This window comes from Ochlerotatus camptorhynchus, unplaced genomic scaffold (assembly GCF_037179485.1).
Source record: "Ochlerotatus camptorhynchus isolate MF236.1 unplaced genomic scaffold, CSIRO-AGI_Acam_v1.1 ptg000284l, whole genome shotgun sequence".
In the NCBI taxonomy this organism is placed as follows: Eukaryota; Metazoa; Arthropoda; class Insecta; order Diptera; family Culicidae; genus Ochlerotatus; species Ochlerotatus camptorhynchus.
Genome location: NW_027040773.1, coordinates 7,559,125 through 7,583,615, shown reverse-complemented (window position 1 = coordinate 7,583,615; position 24,491 = coordinate 7,559,125). Strand labels below are relative to the sequence as shown.

The window sequence follows — 24,491 nt, the reverse complement described above, 5'->3', positions numbered from 1 at the left end:
ATAGTAATACGCGCACAACCTTATTAAAATCCGTTGAAACTTAATGAGCATAAAGATTTTGACCTTTTGATAATCTGGGCGTGCTTAAAACAAAAATCTAGCCTAACATTTGAAAGGGCCTAATACAGAGGATTTTCCTGCATTTCGAATGGTGTTTTAATAAATGAAAACTCTAGTGTTTTTGTTTAGTGCATAATTTATTTTCCTATAATTCTCCATACATAATTTGAGTTTTTCATTGATTATTAGTCTATCGGAAACAGAGTGAAATTTTTCGGAGTTTCCTTTGAATGTGAAAATCGCTTAGTAGAAATTATGTTTTGAGAAATAGGTACAAAACAATGAAATTTGTGTGTACCAGGTATAGTTTTTACATGACTGAACAGCTCCTTGAGTTCATCGGACATCTTTGTGTATTGATCATTTGATATGAAGCAGAAGTTCAATTTTGTTATGCTTGTATCTGTTTGTTTAACTGCCCAGTCATACAGTTCTTGTGGAGTTGTGATTGTGTTTCCATAATCTCGAGCAAGACTTGCTCTCTTTGCCATTCGTTTGAGAGTTCCTCCAATTGCGTCACATGGGCCTTTCCCATGAGACGTTGCGAAGAAGTGCCATTCTGCTTCCAATCCATACTTGGACTTGAAGTTGGACAAACTGGCAAAATTCTTTTTATTTTTGTAATGAGCCGCTGCTCCATCTGACATGAAAGTAATTTTTGTGAAACTAATAGATTGTTTAATGAAATCTAACAATTTTGATATAAATAATTGAACTGCTATTGTATCATGGGTCAATACTTCTGAAATAATAATAAAGCTTAAATTTTCCAACTTGTTTTCTTTTATGTAGTAAATTTCGAAAGGATGTATCGTAGCTTGATTATTGTTCCAATGATACCCCTGTGCTGAGTTTTGAATAATAAATGAATAATTTTCAGAAAAGTCGCAAATCACTAAAATTTCACCGTTTTGAAGAGAATTTTTTTTATTACTTAGGTAAGATGATTGCTCTTTATGAATAAAATCATGGGTTATGAGCTTTTCAACTTTTTCCGTCAAATATTGAACAAACTCATCTGCAGGTTTAATAATAGTTTCCAAATTACAACGGTCGGTAGTCAACCACTGTTGAAATAAAACTTTTTCCATATCATCTGCTTCTAATACTGATGTAAGTTCCCTCACGATACTATCTGTGGAAATGCATTCTTCACATGTACGATAAAAACAATCTATGGTTCGAATAGGACTACTGCAAAGTATTTGTCTGCAATTTCTTTATATGAATCAAATTTTACACTATTAATAATCAATTTAACATTTTCATGTATAGTACAGACACATACATTATGTGTACCTGTACTATCCAACAGTATGCAATGCTTTGGTCGGAGCTGAGTGAACGAAGTAAATCCGATTTTAACACTTTTGTATTTCTCTTCAAAAATCATAAAAGCCTCTTTAAGAGACATCATCAATAAACGTTTCTGAACATGCTCTTTATATCCATTTCGATATTCAGAAACATAATCATTACTTCCTGGCATAGGCCTACTAATATCATCACTGTCAAAGAAATTTAAAACAATTTGTTTTTCAGTATCATTAAATCCATGACCACTTCTTGCTTTCTTACTACAAAGAATACCTTGTTCTCTGACTAGCCTTTTCATCTGTTTCACTGTATGATGGGGTGCATTAAACTCATTAACTATTTGATTCACTGACCATGATTTAGGGAGCACAGATAACACTTTTAATTTGTCATTTGTACTCGTAGAAGGCAAATTAAATTTCTCCTTTAACTGCATGATCATTTCGTCAAAATCATTTGATTTGTTGACATCGTCTGAATCCATCCCAAATATATTTTTACGCACTGCCTTTGTGATCTCTGCAGATTTTTGAACACGATAATTCATACTTCTCATACTTCTCGATGAAATTGGTGATAACTGTAAGGTTGAAGCTATACAATTGAATTGTTCCACATTATATGGACCTTGGATCTGATCCGCTAATGGGATTGATTCTAGCGATGGATCTGTATCTGTAAAATTAAAGAAAAGAAAAAAAAATATTACCACACATTAATATATAACGCTGTTAAGGTGATAGTACCATGAACGGGGGTGGTTTTGATAATAGGGGTAACTTTGGTAATGCAGCTAAGCCAAAAATTTATGACTTAAGGCACATCGTACGCAATATTTTGGATAGGAAACCGATGTTCCCTTCCAAAATAATGAATACGAAGAGCATTAAGTCATAACTTTTTGGATTAGCTGCATTATCAAAGTTACCTCCATTATCAAAGACATCCCCGTTTACGGTACATCGAAGCCGCATCTGAATTTTCCCCATGTTTGTGGAGCACGAGCTGCAAAAACCGCATATCGTACAGTCGTGAAAATTTGATAGATTGTTCACCGAGGTTGGCCTACCAATCGATCAAATTTGTACGATAAGCGGTTCATCCAGCTCGTGCTCTAAAAAAATGTTGAAAATGAAGTTGTATCTTCGATGTACAATCCTTAAACCACACAGTTGAAACAGTTAAAGTTATAATTATTTACCTAGTGTATCATCAAATTCCTGATGTTCTGATTGCTGATTGCTTTTTCGGGAGAGGTGTCCTATTGTGCACTAAAATTCCACGACACGATTCAAAAATACGCATTGTTACATCCAATTGATGATCAAAGCCCCATGAATGTATTTTCTCTATGAGACTTGATGATAAATTACGTAAATTATTGCGGCTGCAATTGGGATTGTTTATGTTGGCACTACATTGCACCCTTTTAATAATCAATTCAGCAGATTTTTCCATTGTTGTATATATAAACACTTTTTCGTTTCAACAACTATGTAGCACTACACTTTCAACAACTATGCACTACAGCAACTATGAGCATTGTTGTGATATCACCAAACTTAAATATTAGATTATGTCGGTAGAAACAGACTGCGGTGCTTTAAGTTTATACCTTATATCTCTCATGTGACTACCTGCGTTGTTATATAACTGCTATATAGCAGGTAACTTAACGATTATTTTAGGCATGCCTTAAATAATCGTTAAGTTACCTGCGCTATTATATGTATTCACTTGAGAGATGAGGTATAAACATATATGCATATTGCTTACTAATGGACACACCTCATACATAAAAATAAATGAATGATTATTTTTCTAATTAAATTAATCACAAATACATGAATTGAAATCTTTTCATGAATAAAACATACTAAGTGATTTTTACTTAGTTTACCTGTTGATTTGGAACAATTTGAGGGTGGTTTTATAGAAGTTGGATAGAGTGTATGCATATATTATAATACAATCCATCACAGGAAAGTGCAAACCATGCTGAGATGGCTGTTCCTCATTAGAACGTTTTGTTCTGAACTCTTATTGGACGATTTGCAGGTAACTTCTCTGTACCCTTTTCAAATGTTAGGCTAGATTTCGCCCAGATTATCGAAAAGTATACCCATAAAGTTTAATCGAATTTTAATAAGGTTGTGCGCGTATTACTATTCGACTTTGAGTGAAACACGCTAAAAAAAAATTAACATGAAAAAGTTGTTGTTCGAACAACTTTTTTTCCTTAAAAGCGCCCACTTTGCGATGTATGAAGAAAAGTTAGGTAATTATATTGCCTTTCATGAGAAAAAATATCAAGCAAATCTGAGGGGTACCATTTTTGGGAAAATGACTTTTAATTTTTAAATATATTTTTTTAGAGTGTAGAAAACGATTTTTTATTTTATTTAAATTTTTTTATAAAATTTCAGATTATTTGCTAAAAGTTCGCCATACATCACTTTTTTGTAGGGCTTGTCATTTTTAAGCTATATCGATTTGAAAAAAAAATCGACAAAAAACTTTGACCCTTATCAAATGTTAGGCGAGATAAATTTTGAAAAAAATAAGTACGCAAAGTTGCTTAAAATTGCTAAGTCTCCACACCCACAAAGTTCCATAAGGTTCTGAGAGGGTGCTGCCAACCACTGGATGAGTTGGCGTGAAATCCGTCACCTGAAGAAAGCCTTAGGTTGCGTGAATTGCGTCTACCCTGGCCGCCACCTTACTCATATCTGATTGTAATTTAGGAACCAAATGTAATAGAATATTTATTCACATTTTTATGTGGTCCTGAATTTAACCAAGTTTGTGCTAAGTACAGTCTTGTAAGCGGTCACGGTAGTCGACACATTTTCTGTGATAATTGACTGCCCTTGCCTCCGACACTTGCAAAACAAGCTATCATAGTACACTACCAAACTAAAATGTCGTATGACAGGCTCTGTCATACGACACTGTCGCCGAAGACCGTTACGAATGTATGTATTTAAGTTTTTCTCATAATAAGAGCTGCTGATGGTGTGCTTGTGTGAATTCTGAAAATAGCAAGCCTTGATGTCCTAGTAATACTATTTCTGATCAGAAATGGTTTGATTTACACCAAATTGAGGAATTACAACGAAATCGCACATGTCATATGATAGCTATTTTGATAATTTTCTTTTAGCTCGAATGTTATTCTACCGCTCGTGTTGTGTGAGAGAGACGACGGTAGAAAATGAGTTTTCGAATACAAACAGACTGTCGCGCACGATAACGAAGCGAGTGTAGTAAAAAACGTCAACTGTTTCAACCCCTGGCTAAGTAGGACATCCAAAATATGTACATAGGACCGAAATCATAGGTTACTTCTACTGTATTTTAAATCAATATCTAGAAAAATGCACGAGAATTTCACTACACAGCTTAACGTAGTCTACGTAAACCATGCGGTCGTGTTTTGTACACAACCCAACCAATTTTTATAGTTTTTTTTCTAAATTTTTCGAAATGGCTCAGAAGTTTCCTAAAATGCATTGCGTCTAGAAAATTTGCCTTTACATTTATTGTATGAAACATATGCAGAGAATGTAATAAATCCAACCTTACATTGGATGTAAGAAAAAAATGTTTTGCGTGTGACAATTTATCAAAAATACAATTTTTCCAAGTGAGCAGGACCTGAAGCATTTATGAATAAAATCAAACTGGTACCTAGGAATTTTGATAAACTTTTTTATTACTGGGTGGAGCAATATTTATTTATTTTCTGAGGCACCAATTAAAAATGTTAGTTTTTTACACACGAGTGCATGTGTATGAGGCGGCCCATATTAAACCAAATGGTTTTGTACCTGTTTTACAAAGAAAATAAAGTGTATCCTTACTCTAGACTCAAAATCAGTTTCTTCTGCAAATAAGCGCCGGACTTCTTCTGATTTTCTTCTCCTACGCTTGTCATCCATCAATAAATCAAGTTTATATTGATCCTCCTAGATGACCACTTTGTCATGATGCATATGTTTTGTATTACCGGAATTTAAAAACTATCACTATGTAAGAATTTACATCCGCAGAATCCGTGTAGAACCGAAGAGAAAAAAAAATCTTCTGCTGATGTTGCGGCTGCTGGGAACAAAATCAAAGTGAAATATATCCATCCAGCTGCGCTTTTCTTGAACTCTCGCCGGGCAGATCATCTTGATTTAGGACCATCGGAAGATTTATTGAGGGCATGCACTCTTCCATATTAGGCGACGTACAGCATAAAGTGAACTGGGCCATAAATTCACCCTAACTGGTGGACGGACGGTTCCGCTTCATCGGTGGCCACTTTCCATCCATCCCACCAAAGACCATCAACACCGCCCGCCCGGGTTCTGCTGGAATATTGGATCGAGGGAGTGGGAAAATGCACGTACAGCAAACGAACTTTCCTTCTTTTGCACTACATACAGTTGGCAACCCCACATATCTTTCCGGCAGGATCAAATGTGAAGAAAACGGGCTTATGTTGAGAACGTTATCCATTATTCAGCCCAAAGGTGGGTGGTCTCTGAAAGGCGAGAGTGCATAAAAAAAGGGTTCACTTTCTCAAATCAGACGTACAAAGATAATTACAAGCGTTCGTTCTGCCCGAAACCGATCGCCAAGGGACCCGAGCCAAGTGCATCCATTTTTCGATTAAATTTCTTCTGACACATTGAACATTTGTCCTCCTGTGCTGTGGTATAAAATTGATGAAATTCCTGAGCTGGAACATCCTACGGATCGCACCTCCGGAGACTGTTGTCCCGTATTCAAAAACTTTCGTCCTCAGATTTGTATGCGAAACACTTTTGCTCCGCTCCCCGCTTCTTCCATCCTTGCAGCATGAGAGATGACACGATTGCTTTTAGATGGATTGTCCCCCAAAGCCATTCTGTCGAGCATAAAGATTATAGGTGCAGAAGCGACTGCATGATGCATCCCATCGCCAGCGTATATAGGCAGGCACAGAAGCAGTAAACGACATCGGGGGAATTCATTATGGAAATTGTTCAACTTTTGAAACCTGGTCTCCACTTTTGCTCCGGTGCACCGCTACCCACTGACTGTTGCTCAGATCCGGAAAACCACATTAAATTCTCATGCGTCGTAGACCCACGTAACCTTCCATCCTGTGAAGATTTTGCTGCATGGCACCCGGAACTTTATAGCGAAAGCGAAAGATTTTGCCATAATGCTTTGTAAACAGGAGCCGTTCGTCGAACGCATCAGAAGTTAAATCCTTTTCCCCGGGTAATCGAGCTGCTGCTGCAGCTGTTACGAAGTATGCAGAGCTTAGATAAGCGGGATAGTTTTGGGATGACACCTAGGGAAAAAAAAGGTGCTTCCATATGTGGCGATGAAACGAGCGACAAACGGATTAGGATTGGACTGTTCTTGGTTCAGAGTATCAATTCTCGTTGGATCTTTATCGTGGAATTTGGAATAATTATTGGAGAGTTTAATGCTCACTCAAATATGCTATGCACAAGGATGCTCAGGAGTAAACGATATAGATTTCCATCCTGGACGATTGTTTGCTTTCAATCAATCTAATTTCTAATTTCTGTCGACTTTCATGATTTCCTAGGATTCTATGCCATGAGCCTCTGTGTCTGCCTCTGCTGTGATATCCTACATCCAGGGCTGAACATATTCATTACGGCTAAAATACTACTTTTCGAAATTATGAACGTAACGTGGGTAGATCACCTTTTCGTGAAACGTTACGGGATGTAAGATCTACCACCGATTCCTAGTCCTGACTACTTGAAACTAGGGGAACAGGATTTTTCAGTAATCTAAGGAACACATCTTAGTCCTTGTTACTTTGTATGCCTTGTTGATAGTGACAAGGCTCGGCTTTGTCTACCGAAACAAGGAAAAAATGAGTTAGTTAGTGTTCATCTATGTGATTCCCTAGTTTGAAGTGGCTGAGACTAGGGTTCTGATGCATGGTCATTATCAGTGTCATATGTAGCTTGTTTTTATTGCTAAAGAATCCAATTTTGACTGACAAAGGGGCGCGCCTTTGGAGGGTGTTTCAACACTCCGAAGGGTATAAATAGCGGAGCCTTTCAATTAGAATCGATTCCTTGCGATGAAGGCAAGAATGACAACTGTATCAAAACCGAATACTTCATCATTTCTCAATAATGATGGAGTAATACGACATGCACTAAACTAAAGACACGGGATATACTACAATAGATCAAATTACTGGTCGCAGTAGTGTTATGTCCCGACCAGAGAAAAACAAAATCCTGTAGCACAGCGATAATTGTCAATTCCAGAAAGCGATCCTAGACATTCGCTATTTTTTTTATTGTATAGAATCCTGAGCCGGGCCTTCCCTTAACTAATTCGGTAAAGGTGCAGCTATGTATAAAGCAAGACCATACTGGAGGCGGCTGGGTTAGATTTTCGGTCCGGTATAGCATTTTTTCGGGTTGAAAATTGTCTCGCCAAATCGCCACACAATTGAACTAATGCTGAAATTTTTACAGGCATAGATAGCTCACAATTATAAACCTTGGATGGCTGGCCCTGCAGAGACGTATTAAAGCCTAAGAAGAAAAATAATATCTTGACCAATTAATGGTCCTCTAGAAATCCAGATTCCTCGAAAAATCACCAGTAATAGCATGAAATTAATGCTAGAAAATCGCAATTATCTCCTAACTATATAGCATCTTACGTATAGCATAAATATGCCATAACCCACATTTCTTCACCGGCAGCCCTGTCATGGAGTTAATCTATGAGTATGAAAAATGTTCTGGTATGTTCAGGTATATAACATTTGTTGCGCCCTTCAGGAAAAGGTGATCAAATATTGCTCGTGGCTGCTTGTCTCCAATTTCTTGACCGGCCCACACTTCCTAGATCTTGCTCCACTTGGTCCAACCACCTTGCTCGCTGTGCGCCTCTGCGTCTTGTACCGGCTGGATTCGAGGAAAACACTATTTTTACGGGATTTTTGTCCGGCATTCTTACAACGTGTTCCGCTCATCGTACCCGTCCAGCTTTCGCGACTTTCTGGATACAGGGTTCGCCATAGAGTTGCGCCAGCTCGTGGTTCATCCTTCTCCTCCATACACCGTTCTCACATACCCCGCCAAAGATGGTCCTAAGCATTAATCGTTCGAAAACACCCAGAGCTTGCAGGTCCTCCTCGAGCATCGTCCTCGTCTCGTGCCCGTAGAGAACTACCGGTCTTATCAGCGTCTTTTACATGGTACATTTAGTACGGGGGTAAAGTTTACCCGACCTCAGGATCTTGTGGAGTCCGTAGTAAGCACGACTTCGGCAATTATGCGTCTACGAATATCTCTGCTGCAGTTGTTATCCGACGTCACCAACGATCCACCACCTCGAACGCATCTCTGTCGATTGCCACGATTCTGCCTATGCGAGCCCTATCGTTTTCGGTTCCTCCAGCTAGCAGATACTTTGTCTTCGACGTATGCACCTTTAATCCAACCTTCTCTGCTTCACGTTTCAGCCTGGTGTATTGTTCCGCCACAACCCGAAACATGCTTCCAACAATGCCCACATCGTCAGCGAAGCACATGAACTGACTGGACTTATTGAAGAACGTGTCCCGCATGTTAAATCCCGCACGTTTAATAACACCTTCTACCGCAATGTTGAACAGGAGGCAGGGAAGACCATCGCCTTTTCGAAGTCCTTTGCGAGTTTCAAACGAGTCCGATAACGCACCTGATATTTTTACGCACCACTGTACGGCGAAAGATGATCTGGGAAAGCACTTTGTAGGCCGCGTTAAGAATAGTGATCGCTCGATAGTTCTCACATTCTAGTTTGTCGCCTTTTTTATATACTGGGCATATTACTCCCTCTTTCCACTCCTCCGGTAGCTGTTCTGTATCCCAGATCCTGACTATCAGTCGGTGCAGACAAGTGGCCAAGTTTTCCGAGCCCATTTTAATAAGTTCCGCTCCGATACCATCACCACGACAGGATAGCATCATTCCATCTATCGTGGGAGCTCTAACTCCACCTCATCCACTGTACCGACGAAGCCATTTCTCCTGCTGCCTTGGTCCTCTGCCTCTGCGCCATTCAGATGTTCATCGTAGTGCTGCTTCCACCTTTCAATCACCTCACGTTCGTCCGTCAAGATACCCCCTTCCTTATCCCGACACATTTCGGCTCGCGGCACAAAGCCTTTGCGGGATGCGTTGAGTTTCTCGTAGAACTTGCGCGTTTCCTGAGAACGATACAGCTGCTGCATTTCTTCGCACTCCAGCTCTTCCAGGCGGCGCATCTTATCCCGGAAAATATGGTTTTGCAGTCTTCGTTTTTGTTTGTATCGCTCCACATTTTGACGGGTTCCTTGGTGCAGCGCTGCGTTCTTCTCGTCCAAAACCGTCTGACACTCCTCGTCGTAATCAGTTTTCACTTCGGACAGCTTCAGTCGCTCCAGATTGTACCGTGGCGGGCGTCGGTACCAAATGTTGTTGGTAACGGAAAGTTTTTGGAGCACCTTAATCGAATCGATATTTGCGCCGCGATAGGTCCTGACGTCGACAATGTCCGAGAAGTTCCTTCCGTCGATCAAAATGTGGTCGATTTGCAGATTCTGTCTGCTGCGGTGATCTCCAGAGGTGTACCGATATGGGAGTATATGCTGGAAGTAGGTACTACGTATGGTCATGTTCTTAGAGGCGGCGAATTTCTATGAGTCTGAGGCCGTTGGTGTTCGTTAGATGGTGAGCGCTGAACTTTCCTATAACCGGTCTTAAGATCTCCGATAACGATTTTGACGTCATGGCTTGGGAAGCTGTCGTATTCCCGTTCCAACTGCGCGTAAAAAGCGTCTTTATCGTCATCGTCACTTGCTAAGTGAGAGCTGTGCACGTTGATTGTGCTGACATTGAAGAAACGGCCTTTCTAATCTAATCTAATCTATCTAATTTAACACCAACACAGTCAGTTCTTGAAAGCATCCTGGAAAATGATATATATGCCTACATCATTTTTCTTGTCTATTTGATATATGTTTCACATCGAAGATGCGTCACACATATCAAAACGGCCAGGCCTACTGTGCAGCATTTAAGGGGCAAGATGATTCAGAAATTTTTCGTTGGAAGCATCAAAGCTAAAAAGGTTAAGTGATGCTCCATTTTCTTCTGACGGTTGGGGCATGAGCACTCACTCTTGTCCTAGCCTTTTATGACTTATGGCTATAGCGCCATTACTCGCTTTCTGAAAAGAGAAGAGGGAAAGGAAAAGAAGAAGGACAAAGGAAAAAAGATTTTGTGAAATCTATGAACATAAACAATATTTTTGATTTGAAATATACAATATTGAAATGCATAACGGCGGTGGTCACTACCCGAGTCTTGTCACTGTTATCAAGTCATAAAAATTAACAAGGACCAAAATGTGATCCTTTGATTACTGGGAAATTCTGATTTCCCAGTTTGAAGCTATCACGACTAGGGTTCGGTGGTAGATCTTACACCAGTAACGCACCACAAAAAGGTGATCTCCCAACGTTACTGGTTTGAAAAGATAAAAATGTATAAAATGGAACGAACTCACCAAGTTTAGCCAATTGAACCTGAAGGCTACCTGTCATGTGTTGATGTAGAAGATCAAATTGTACACGAAGCTTGACGAAAATCAGCATGAACTAGTCCGGTTTATGGTAGTTGCGCGGAATGTCTTCCTCCGAGTTTCCAATCGTTAGTCCGTTTTCGTTGCCTGGGTCTATGCCGATTGTTCCGGTCCGTATTTACATAGTCAGTTTATAGTCACGCTGGCACTGTGGCACTGGTGCACTGTTTATAGTCACGCTGGCACCAGGACGTTGATCAGCCGCTCCTAGCATTGGTTGGTTACCCGATCTTTCCTATGGTTACTCGTACCCCAGCCGGCACCGCGGGGAGGTAGGGATAGGGAGGAACTGGACAAGAGGCTAAGTGACCACGCCCACAGAGGTGTTGGAGTCTATTTTATTTTTGCAGATACGCGAAGTATCCATGGTACGCATTGTCCAGCCATTTACCAGCAAAAAGTCTCATGAACGTCAGATAAAATTCGGGAACTTAAATGAAGTTTTGGATAATTTTTAGAACGTTATGTTATGTTCCATTAACATCAGACAAATTGCGAGAACCTTGGGGAAGACCAGGTCTTTTCATGAAAATTCCAACATCAAGTCCGTTCAGAACGTTCAGAACAACATTCAAGTTTTTAGATTGCTTCAGGGCAGTCCCATAGATTTCAGGAACGTTTTGAGAACTCCACTGAAGATCCAAAAGCTTCAGAGCAGTTCTGTTAAATCCTGGAAAATTGCTGTAGCTTCAGGAGCTTCCGCTGCAAAAACTTCAGTTGAGTAAGATTTTTATTAAAAAAAAGCTACGTAACTTCGTGCAGTTTTGTAAATTCAGAACAGTTTCATGATTATCAGGAAAATCATGGGAACTTGAGATAAATTTCAAGTGCTTTTAGGCAGTTTAATTAGCTTCACTGTTCATGATAAATCACCGTGGGCATGCAATAATTTGATTAGATTGGATTTTTTCGGTGACGTTGAGTATATTTGCGACAGACTAAGCTAAAATGTCATACTTAGCAAGTTACGTCTGATGATGGCTGAAGCAAAGCAAGCAGAAAAACGTTACGCAGTTAAGTAGTGTTTTATTTTCAACGTCACCGAAAAAAGCCAATCTAATAAAATTAGTTCATTAAATTCAGCCTAGAAAACATTAGGAAGTTCAAAAAACATGAAAAATTTCTGAAAGTTCACAGAAACAAAAAGACTCTCACGAAACTGCAGAAAACGTCGTGAAGTTTAGAGGGTTTTAGGATTTTTTAAATTACCTTCAGGGTAATTTCTCGAACATTATCAGAAGAGTAGTGAGAGCAAGGCTTTGATGAAGACTGCGGGATCGTAACGTGACTTCTGTAACATTTCAGGCCCTTCAGGCAAGATTCCTTTAGCTCAGTCGGTAAAGGCGCAGCTACAAAGCAAGACCATGCTGGAGGTGGCTAGGTTCGATTCCCGGTCCGGTCTAGGCATTTTTTGGTCTGGAAAATTTCCCTGGGCATAAAGTATGATTGAACTTGTCACACAATTATACTAAAGCAAAAATTGTATCAATTAATAACTGTGGAAGCGCATATAGAACACTAAGTTAGGAGCACGCAATAAGCTAATATGCGATAATCAATAAGCTTGAAATGGGAGGAAGCAAGCTTCTAGAACTTTAAGGTGGTTTCATTAGCTTCAAGGAAACTGCAGGAGCTTTTAAGATGATATTGGAACTTCAGTGGATCCAGAGAGCTTCAGGAAAGTCAAGAAAATTTCTGAAAAGTTCAGAAAACATGATAGAAGTTCAAAGAACCTCAATCTAGAGATTATCAGGGCAGCTCAGAGATCTTAAGGCTGTCACAGTAACTTCAGGGACGTACACACTTTCGGACAAGTTTAATAACTTTGAACGTTAGTTTCGATTTATTCAGGACAGCACCATGAACGTCAGCAAAATGTTGAGAAGCTTAAAGGAGTTCAAGGAACTTCATGAAAGTTCAAAGAAGTTCTGACAATTTCAGAAACTCTATACATAACTTGTGAATTTAAAAGAAGGTCACAGATGTTCAGGGCAGTACCAAGGAAATTTCAATGAATATCGGATTCCTTGACGGCAAATTCAAGCAATGGCCTGACCATAAATCAGAACCTAAGTCTTAACCATTTAAAACAGGAAATCAACGAGTAAAGATTAGGAATCGAATAGAAGCCTAACCCATTTTTCCCATGTATAATGTTCATCTTCGGTTTACAACGCGAGCCTTGTCACTATCAACAAGGTGTAGCACGTAACAAAGGCTAATATGTGTTCCTTTTATTACTGAAAAGTCATGATCCCCTAGTTTGAAACAGTTAACAGTAGGCTTTGGTGGTAAATCTAAAACTGAAATGCACCACGAAAAGATGACTTCTTTAAATTTTAGTTATCAATTATTTTATAAAATTATTCGACAAACTCTACTGACGCCCACATTACAGAATCCTTATATGCGACAATTAAACAGATTACATTTGTGTAGGACAAGAAAGCTGAGCTAACACACAACCAACTAGAATTGAGCTAGACAATATCCCAACATCGGCTTAAAATTGATCCAACGTTGATCCGAAATGGAGTTGGCATGTCTAATCGGGACACTTTTCTGGTTTTGTCCCAAGGTCCGCTACCATAAATACTTTAAATTGAACAGTAGATGAGGTTCAGTTGCTCTTCAATCGATAAATGTGAAGCAATACGTTGAACAAATGTGATTGAATTCATTTGTTGCGTTCAATTGAATGATTTTAAAATTTTCAGCACTGGCTTCCATTGCAGAAAGGCACAGATTTACATCCTTGGTTCACCTTGCTAAGGCGTTTCCCGCAAATTTCGCCTTAGAATATCCCTCCGTGTCCTAAATCCTCCGCAATCGGAGCACGGAAAATTTCACGGAAGGATTTCGAGTTTTCAATTTATTGCACACAGCTACCTTCTTTCAAATGAGTTTACTCAAACGAGTCGCTCACGTCTACATGTATGTGTATGTGCGAAAGGGAAAAGCTTTTCCCATGCGAATGACGACTTGGTTGGGTGCATGCTAGCAGAAGATACCTCCCTCTTGAAAAAAGACCCCTTTTTAAGATGAGTCAGTTCCAAATCTGACATCAGCATCAGCAGGAGCAGCAAGGATAGTTTCCGCATCAGCAGCGCTTTGATGGGGCTAATGAGTTTTTCAAATTAATCCTCTCGCACACTCCTTACCCTTTTTTAGCAAGTTTCGGATTCTCATAGTTGATGGGACCGTCGTTGCGTCAAAGTTGGTCTATGTTCAGGGCCGGGCAATTTTCGACCGGATCATCGTGAAAGCAAGTCAAAAGTATTATAGAAATTCGTTTCGGGACTCAACTAATGAAGATGCCTCGCAACTTTTCGGTCCAAGTTGAGTAATTACTATGTTAAACGTTACATCCGATGAAATGTATTAACCGGGCCCCCGCTGCTCAGCTATTGATTGCCGTCGGTTATCATGCAGGATGGCAGGTTGCGGAGTGGCTGCAGAGTAGGGGTACATGTAGAGCCATCATCATTTTGATTACTCATCTTGTTTGCCCAGGTCTCGCGTGACCTCTGGCTTCCAGCACGGAAAGTGCCGATGACGGTCGGTCGGTCGGTTGGCCGGTATGCGCGCCAAGCGAAAGCCAGTCCGGCATGTTTCGTGGTAGCAATTATTACATTGTTGTCGGAGTAATGGAATTAGAACAATACAAAACAATGGCTAGCAGGGATAGGGGGCAGATGGCGGCGTGGTAAGGCTCATGATGAAGTCAATGCGGCCTTGTCCGGTGTGCACGATAGGGCTTTCTATGTTCTCTACAGGGTATTAAATTACCAATTTTCTTTATGGAATCAGGCACCAACAGCAGAAGAATAGGGTTATGGGATTTCTGCAAACTGTTATGGCTCAATGCGATCAAATTTTGCAAGCGGTAATCTAGATGGAAGTTGTAATCGTTGTTCAGTTTTGCATTACAGAATTTGTGTTTTTTTTTTTATTGATTGTATTTAACAATGGTATCAAAACTCAAATTTCAGACTGACCCTCAGGCTGTCAATTTTTTGGCATTTTTAGACAATCTTATCAGTGGCGATTTTAAAGGTTTGAAGCTAATTTGGTGACCCAACGCAGTTTTGGCCTCAAGGTGGTCCAGACCATGATGGCGAGGGTTCCGGGAATCTTGAGGAAGATTGATGTTGAAGGGCCACTATCTGTCTAATTGTTTTACACCTCAATCGCACAGTGTATGGACTTTGAAAATGCAATAAAGAATTAAAATTGAAAAAAAAAAACCTTAAACTCAGGTTTCGACAGCGTTCTATAGATGATTATCATTATTGAGCCCCAATAATAGCTTAATAGTTATTTGTTTTTGCGAATTCATGGCCATTTTGGCATTTTTCAACCAGGTTGGGAAGTCTGGACCATTTGGCGTCTTTAGGGCCATTTTTTACAAACTTATAACAGCAATCAGACCGTTTTGAGATTTGAAGTCCATTTTGCTGTTTTTGAGCTATTCTAGACACTTGTCTTGTTTTAAATCCATTTTGGAAATAATAGGCTGGCTTAGCGATTGTGATGCCAGTTTTTGGTGACTTAAAGGTTATTTCAGCTTTTTGAAGTTTGTTTTTAGGGTTTTCAGGACGGGACGGCATTTTGGGATGCACTTCAATCGTGTCAAAAATATGGTGTAATATTACTAGCCAAAAAGGACAAAATTATCATTAATACAGTGCATGAACTGACATTACGCTGCTTTAACTGCATTTGTTTATTTTTGTGGCCATAAAAATTACATGAGATTTTCGACATGATTGAAGTGCATCCTCTTGAATGTAAAATTAAAATTTATTTTTTGCTGTGTACCACAGACAAACAGACGTAGCTCTTCATTGTGTATCTTCGTTCATGCATTTAACGGTTGATTTGAATATTATCAGTTCCGCAAACTACTCGCCGCAGCGCTGGCATCGGATCACTTTGACGTTTCTATATATTCTATAGAAATTTTATGCAATATTGTTTACGAGTAAGCGAGCAAGCTTGTTTTCCGCGAGAAGCCAGATAGATGTCGTTACTGAGGTTATATGTTTTGAGATACTATGTTTTCAAGAACAAGTTTTTTAAAGAGTTACGTCTGTTTGTCTGTGATACTACTTTGTTGATTTGATACTATTCGATCGGTTAGATGACTTTGTCAATGTTTTCATATCATTTTCGGACCTTTAAGGCAAATTGGTTGTTTTTAGTCGTTTAAATTTGTCTGGAATTTTTGGATGTTGTGCCAATTCAATGTCCTTCTGATTTTGCGTTAGCGTTAGCGTTAGCGTTAGCGTTAGCGTTAGCGTTAGCGTTAGCGTTAGCGTTAGCGTTAGCGTTAGCGTTAGCGTTAGCGTTAGCGTTAGCGTTAGCGTTGTTATGATATACTTCGTAGATTGGATACTAGCGACACTCACGTCTCTTCTGAAATTCTCAGTTAGACTACTTTCAGGAATAATGCTGAGGAGTAAACATTGGTTCCAATCTAAACAAGAGTAACAGAAGCATGACTGTTGCTATTCCCGGCCACGCCCATCTTTACCATAACTAGGGATAGGGAAGGAAATGTTGATGTAGTACTTACTTAACGAGAGGCCACCGACTTAGCGACACCCTCATAAGTGCTACGGAGTTGGAGGGTTGGGTATGGTATTCGGTTAGGATTCACCTCAAGTTGGCAATGCAACCAAAAGTATGTATTGTTTATTTGTTGTTTATTTAATCTCTCGATAGCCGGCTATCGAAAGAACATATTCATTTCGTTTAGTGATCATGAATTTTAAGAGTCATGACGGAGAGCTTGGGATTAAACCCATGATTTTCTGCTCAGTAAACAAAAACGTTCCCTCCAGGGTCATCGAGCATCTCAGAACCATAACGCTTCGCGACAATACAGGACTACGTTTTCGCTTGATATGCAAATAGTTTCCGAGGTGAATGTCCAATATCAAATATACAAATGATGGTGCTGTGGAAGAGCTTGGGGTTATATCCATGATTTTCTGCTCAGTAAGCAAAATCGATCCCTCCAGGGTCATCGAGCATCTCATAATCCACTGCGCTTCGCGTCAAAGTACGAATGTATGGATGAACTATCTATTATTGAATAACTATTATTTACGATAATTACATGAAATAAATAAAATATAAACTACAAACAAAACGTGACTGCTAAAATCTCAAAAAAATATTCTCACATATATATTTCACGCCACCAGGAATATCAAAACCATTAGACGTTATAATGATACTCTGCACATGTTAGACACAAGAAGAGGCCAAAAAGCAAGCGTCCGACACACAAAACCCGTCAAATCTACTTGCAGTCACAATCAACGATTCTATGAATCGCGAGCGTTCACGAATCATAAAACCGCTGACTGCGACACTCTGAAAGCAAAATTGACAGGCTCTATGCGTCAAACACCCGCCCTCCAATCTCCTCACGCATCCAACAGCACAAATCTCCATTACAATATCTAACGAATTCAAAACTCCGAAAATCACTCATCTATAGCAAGTGCATGCAACCATTCTTCATGATACAATTTTTCTGTCTATCTTTCTATTGGGCCTGTGGACATGCGTTAGCTTCGAAACTTCTAACCAAACTGGGAAAATTTTCAGATCACAAAAAAAAAAACCTGAAAAAAAAACTTTCAAATGTAATTACAAGTAAAATAAATATTGATTATTTAACGCAAAAACGAGCAAGTAATATTAAATCTCTTGTATCGTATGCTAAAGCTAATTGACTGTAAAAAAATAATATGCTTCAATAAAATAAAATATTAATAAAATGATATGCAAAATTTAATAGAAGATCATTACTTTATTGGTGAGAAGTTTCTAATAAGCCCTCCCAGTTCCTCTGTATACAGAACAAATCTGATACTATAATCAGAATTGCTCAGTCTGCATGAAGCAGCCGATTTCATCAAGGAAGTTCTATTAACAACCAAGAATTAATCGTTTGAGGCATACTGAAGTATTAAGAAGGTGATATGTGTCACTATAGGAAATCATCATCGTTGCAAATATAAAGAAATTAAACATAACCCTTTGCTTCAGTACCGTCAACCTCCATGTCCATGGGGAGGGAATTCAATGTCCTTCTGATTTTGAATTCAGAAAATCATGGTTTTGGAGATTCTATGGAAAATTAAGTCTTACATAATCTGTATTCAATATTGGTGGGTCGCGAGCTTTTAAAATTGCTTAAAGTGGGTCACAATGTACTAAAGCTAAGTAACAAGGACTAAAATGTGTTCCTTTGATTATTGAAAAATCCTGTTCCCCTTGATTGAAGTAGTCAGGACTAGGAATCGGTGCTAGATCTAGTAGTAGTAGTAGAAAAGGTCATCTACCCTCGTAACGGGGCAAGCACTGACAGTACAAAAAGGTTTTAAAAAAAAAGTTTAATTATATTTTCCATGCAGACAACTATAAAGTTATTTTAAAACTTAAAGTGATACTCACTTTCAAGTTCCATAAAGTTCAAATAAAATTCCAACAGAACCTTCACGGTCCATAAAGTTCAAATAAAGTTCTGACAGGACTTTCTTACCAAGCAACCAAAAGTTTCACATTCCACGATAAAACCCTCTTTGACGTTCCATAAAGTGCATATTAAAGCTGCCTTAGAAGCTATAGAAAGCACACTGGGAACTTCAGGATCCAAAAAGATCTGATGCGTACTCTTAGCAACTTGAAGTTCTAAAATAGTACCAAAAGCATTCCTAAGCACTTCTTAGGAACTTCAGGCAAGGCTAAAAACATGACCGCAACAAAATTCCGATCAAGTTATCTGCGGAACTTCTTAGCAACTTGAAAGTTTCTTAAAAGTTCCCCGAGGAACTTCTTAGCTACTTGGATGTTTCTAAAAAGGTCCGTCGAAGCCCGCATGAAGCAAGTCTTTATTAGTAACAAAATGTCATGTACGTAAATTTGAAATGATCCATGCCTCAAATAAATCATAATTCTTATATTTATGCAGTGCATCAATATGCTATTAAAAAATAAAAAATAAAATAAAAGAGCAATTTCTTGGATTTTAATCCGCGCATTCGGCATGCGATCAACGAACGCTAACCACTGCGCCACAAGTGTGTTGGGATACCATGCGGGCAAACACCGATTTACAGTTCATCAAAGTATTGTGTTCCGTATTCAAGTCACTCAGCTGGCACTGAAAACTCCAACAGCTCACTTTTATTCCCCTTGATTTGTTTTCCATCGATTTTGTTTTCCGTGCTACCAACACCAGGGAGGCAGCTCCCACACCTGAACCCTACCTATCGACCCATCAATCAACTCATGAACCGGGGATAAACGGCTTTGCTTCCCTTCCGAAGGAAGGCGTGATTAGAGATGTTATGCCTCAGAACATTCCGACGGCGCTGACTGGGATTGAACTCAGGCCTGCTGGGGTGAGAGGTAATCACGTTTACCACTACACTACCGGTGCCGCTGCAGCTCACTTTAATATATCTCAGATGGCGTAGCGATTTGTGAAAGGGCTCTCACGCAAAACTACTGGGTCTAATTCTTCAAACAGCTCTTAAATACAACTCCTAATGCTGATAAATCAATACAGGTACATATCTGGCTTTAGAATTAACTTTCATACAAGTGCGATCTAAATATAAAATTGGTGTAGAGGACAAAAGCCATTTTTAACTAATTTTCTAAAAGTGCCGTTCAAGTTCCGCCAAAAGCTGCTTAGAATGCTCTTCAATTATGGTACCGTAACTTTCAAGTTGTTATAATGACTTAAAAATGAAGCTGCTTAGAATTCTATAGACCACCCTCAATCAAGCTGCTAAAGCCTCAAATTGCATTTTATCAGAGCTTTTGGTTACTTTATTAATTCCCGTCCGAAGAAAGAAATTACCAGAGATTTTTCACCTCAGAAAATCCCAACGAAATCGGTTGGAATTGGACTCACATCCAGTGGGGTGAAAAGCAGTGGAACTTAGCATTAAGCCAATGGTAACAAATTTTTGCGATTCTAACACATTTTAAGTCCAATCTAAATCTAAAAATCCAAATTAAAGCAGCCATAAACAGGCTAAAATGGTGTGTTGTGGTCATTTTTGCCTGTTGATGGCTGCTACTTCAGCCAGTTGTGACCGCGTTGCATTTTTTCTCTGCTAAAAAGTTTCCAAACAAACGTTTTGATAATGGCTGACAATGATGATCTTTTGGATCACGAAGATGGAGACCAGACCGAGCCGGCCGAACAGCCAAAGAAGGATGTAAAGGGAACGTACGTTTCCATTCACAGTTCCGGTTTTCGGGATTTCCTCCTGAAGCCGGAAATCCTGCGTGCCATCGTCGATTGCGGTTTCGAGCATCCGTCTGAAGTACAACACGAATGTATTCCACAGACGGTGCTCGGAATGGACATCCTGTGCCAGGCCAAATCTGGCATGGGAAATACGGCGGTATTAGTGTTGGCCACGCTGCAGCAATTGGAGCCTACGGAAAACGTTCCGTACGTGCTGGTAATGTGTCACACCCGTGAGTTGGCTTTCCAGATCAGCAAAGAGTACAAACGGTTATCGAAGTATATGCCCAGCATTAAGGTGGCCGTCTTCTTCGTCGGACGAAGAGGTTCTGAAATCGAGTAACCCGCACATTATCGTTGGAACGCCGGGACGTGTTCTGGCCCTTATCCGGAACAAAAAGCTACATCTGAAGCACCTCAAACACTTCATTCTCGACGAGTGCAACAAAATGCTTGAACAATTAGACATGCGTCGAGATGTACAGGAAATCTTCCGCAACACACCGCACGACAAACAAGTGATGATGTTCTCCGCCACCCTTAGCAAGGAGATCCGGCCAGTTTGTAAGAAGTTCATGCAAGATCCTATGGAAGTTTACGTCGATGATGAAACCAAGTTAACTCTCCACGGTCTGCAGCAGCACTACGTCAAGTTGAAGGAAAATGAGAAAAACAAACAGCTCTTCGAATTGCTCGATGTTCTCAAATTCAATCAGGTCGTCATCTTTGTGAAGTCCGTTCAGCGTTGTATGGCCCTGGCGCAGCTTTTGACGGAGCAGAATTTCCCAGCCGTCGACATCAATCGTGGAATGGTTCAGGAGGAGCGATTGTTTTGCTATCAACAGTTCAAGGATTTCCAGAAGTGTGTTCTAGTGGCAACCAACCTATTCGGACGAGGCATGGATATCGAACGTGTCAACATCGTGTTCAACTACGACATGCCAGAAGATTCGGATACCTTCCTGTATCGAGTGGCTCGTGCTGGCCGTTTCGGTACCAAGGGATTGACGAAACCGATGCCAAGATTCTGAACAAAGTCCAGGACCGGTTCGATGTCAACATCACCGAACTGCCGGACGAAATTGATATCTCGTCGTACATTGAAGGACGATAAGTTGACTTTCTGAAACGTATGTCGGAGAGGCACACAAATGCTTTTTTAGTTTATTATATACCCTTTAGTGTAGAAGATAGATCATTAAATACTCTGAGTCAAGTTTTTTAACACGATCATGCGTCACCACCAAGAAACAGAAAAAACTAACATTCGAATAGTTTAAAAATAAACAAACAGTACGATAGAAGGAATTTACATTTTACTGCTTACTCAAACTTGATCCCATAGGTTTAATTCCGGTAAGCTGGATAAGTAATAAAAAATGATTTGGTGAAATTGTACGACTTCAAAAGAAGGATTTTCAGATTTACATTTGTGACCTTCATGCAAAACAATTTTCTCGTGCATCCAATGCAAGGTTGGATTTATTACATCCTCTGCATATGTTTCATACAACAAGTTTTGCCAGAATGCAGATTTTTGTATAAAACCATCACGAGATGAGACTCAATCCATTTGGGCAAACAAACTTTGTTCGAAAAATAAGCTAACATAAAAATTACAAAATTATTTTTAAAACCGCATTACAGAGGTTCCATAACCCCTGAGTTATTATTTTAAAAACAACGTACTGTGCTCGCCCATCCCATGAAAAAAGGGAACTTTAATTGCCGTACAAAATTAACTAACTTCCATCATTTGTGTCGGATGAGTAAAAAAATACGAAAATTGAACCGGAAACACAGCCGTCGTTCTCCGTCCGGTGTGGGTCGCATCTTTCCTTCCGAAAAATGAACATTAAAAATTCATGTAACGTAATTTCCGTTAATTACCTTCCCGGATGGTTAATTGGAAACCATTGCCAGAGTCGTCTCGAGAAGACGTAATTTGAATATAAATCGTTTTAGTACCCACACCATTAACAAATCCACTCGCAATTCGCACTCCGCCAGCCTGGGATGCGTGCGTATGCTCCGGTCTGTAAAACTTCTCTCATTTTGGGCCCTGTGTTGATTAAAAACCCTCACCAAAATCCTGCGAATTGGCCATAATTTTGTGAAAGCGAATCGAAAAATCTCCCATCCTTCATCTTTGAAGCTGATCCTAATTGACGTTCCAACATTTGGCATACCGTAAAACCAACCTTTTGCAATATTAAACAGCTTCCAGCAGGTAAACAGTGTGGAGGCTTCTGCCATACGCTGCAGAATTTAAACAATCCCTCGTATCAAACGTTCGGTTACTAGGCACATATCAGATTCCGCCCACTCAGTGAAATGAAAACCACCTCATCACCGTAAACTGCCCGGCGTGAAACAGTTGCTACTAGTCTTGGCCCTAGTTAATTTCGTCCTGTTACTCATACTCAACTCAACTACACTTGTGTCGAATGAAATCCCTTAACCGTATCGCCATATTCTCCACCGATTGCAGATGGGAATTTCTCAGACTTTCCCTTCATCTATATGACACGTAAGTGAATCTCGAACGCAGCGACGCAAATGCGTAAACTTTCCACTAACGTGGGCCCTTTAATTTTTAACTACCCGTGGCATTGACGATGTCTTCTTTTTCTTATTTTTACAGATCCACCGGAAATCATTCGGAAACCAACGAACCAGGGAGTCCGGGTTGGAGGCGTGGCGACGTTCTTCTGCGGAGCGAGAGGTGATCCACAGCCAAACATTGTTTGGAGGAAAAATGGCAAGAAAATAATGGGTAAGTTGCTTTTCGGTTTGCTTTCCACGGAATCGAAATTTCGGTCGGATTGATTGTTTTGTTTCAATTAAAACCAGACAGCTTTCCAAAGTTGGCAAACAGAACATTTCTTACCTGTGTTTTTCAAATGAAAAAGGAAAACAGTGGAAAGTACATGAATTATTCGCAATTGTTTCTTGAGGTAAATGCAATGGCAGATCGACTGTAGCAAACATCCAAATTTTGGTACAATTAATATAAACGTTTAGTTAACCTGAGTCAATTTCTTTGTTCTTGGAAAGTCATAACAAGTTTGACACCAGTGTTCTTTGAGCACTTCCCAATATGCTAATCAAAATATTTTTAATTGTTTGGCAAGTAAAATTATACTCTATGCCCAAGTAAGTCAAGAAGTTTGTAAACTAGACAAATCCCAGGACTGACCCGCATGCTTGGCATACACATTTTTGGTCGCGAGCAGCTCATTTGCTAATAACTTTGAACACAGTAGACGAATCATTGTTCATTTTGAAGCATTAAATAGAATAGAGATGAAGCTTGTTATAGATACGTAAAAAAAAGTAGGTTTTAGTTGTAGTAAACAGCTGTATTTGTTTTTGCGTTGCCAAAATGAAGTGAGAAATGCTTGCTACACATCTCGTACTTTTAGTTTAAAAATTCAATGGTGTTAAGATTTAACTACTCTTTGCATGTCTATAGTAAACTATGATCCTTCTCTATCAATTACTTCAAGAAAACCTAATGTCAACTACTGAGCGAAAACTGTTAACAAATGAGCAGTTGGTATATAAAAGTGTGCATGCCAAGCATGTTGGACCGGGAATCGAACCCCACTGTCTCCAGCATAGCCTTGCTTTAAAGCTGCGCCTTTACCGAGATAAGGGAGGTCCCTTGCAGAGAGATTGATAACAAATGTGGCAATTATTATAGAAAAGATGAAAATGTTTGCTTGGTGTAAGTAGTTACAATTATTTTTCGTGTTTGTATCAAGGTTGCAAAGACTCATTTCAGCTAAAATAATGTTTTTCGGAATAATAAAACCAAAAGATGGTATGATGGCATGTTTTACTTGTAACTTACAAGAAGAGGTTACAAAGTATGCGTTGGAAACATAAAACTTGTAAATTTTGCTTTCTATGAGTCACAATCAGCGATTTGCTGATCGCTGAGTGAGTGAGTGAGTGAGTGAGTGAGTTTGTGATAAATCGCTGATTGTGACTCTCATTAAGTGAAATAAACAGGTTTAATATGTCAAACACATTCTTTGCAACCTCTTCTTGTATCCTACCAATTCAAAATTTGATCATGGCATCTAATTATTTCAAAATTTAGAAAAACATTGTTTTAGCTGAAATGAGTCTTTGCAACCTTGGTTTGTATCTGGAAATAGAATTAATCAATTTT

The 24,491-nt window shown here is 39.4% G+C and overlaps 1 protein-coding gene and 1 pseudogene across 10 annotated transcripts in view; both read left to right on the top strand.

Annotated features, from left to right (window-relative positions):
- The window catches only part of Lar (tyrosine-protein phosphatase Lar), a 571,867-nt gene that overhangs the window by 336,399 nt on the left and 210,977 nt on the right, over positions 1-24,491 (top strand). For 9 of the 10 annotated variants that reach the window (XM_065228155.1, XM_065228154.1, XM_065228162.1 and 6 more), the window contains 2 exons: positions 22,803-22,841; positions 22,956-23,087. In XM_065228155.1, the coding sequence (XP_065084227.1) occupies positions 22,803-22,841; positions 22,956-23,087 (171 nt within the window). The remainder of the gene's footprint in view (positions 1-22,802; positions 22,842-22,955; positions 23,088-24,491) is intronic. The other variant, XM_065228160.1, reaches the window with a different exon arrangement.
- On the top strand, positions 20,135-21,548 carry LOC135706659 (ATP-dependent RNA helicase WM6-like; annotated as a pseudogene).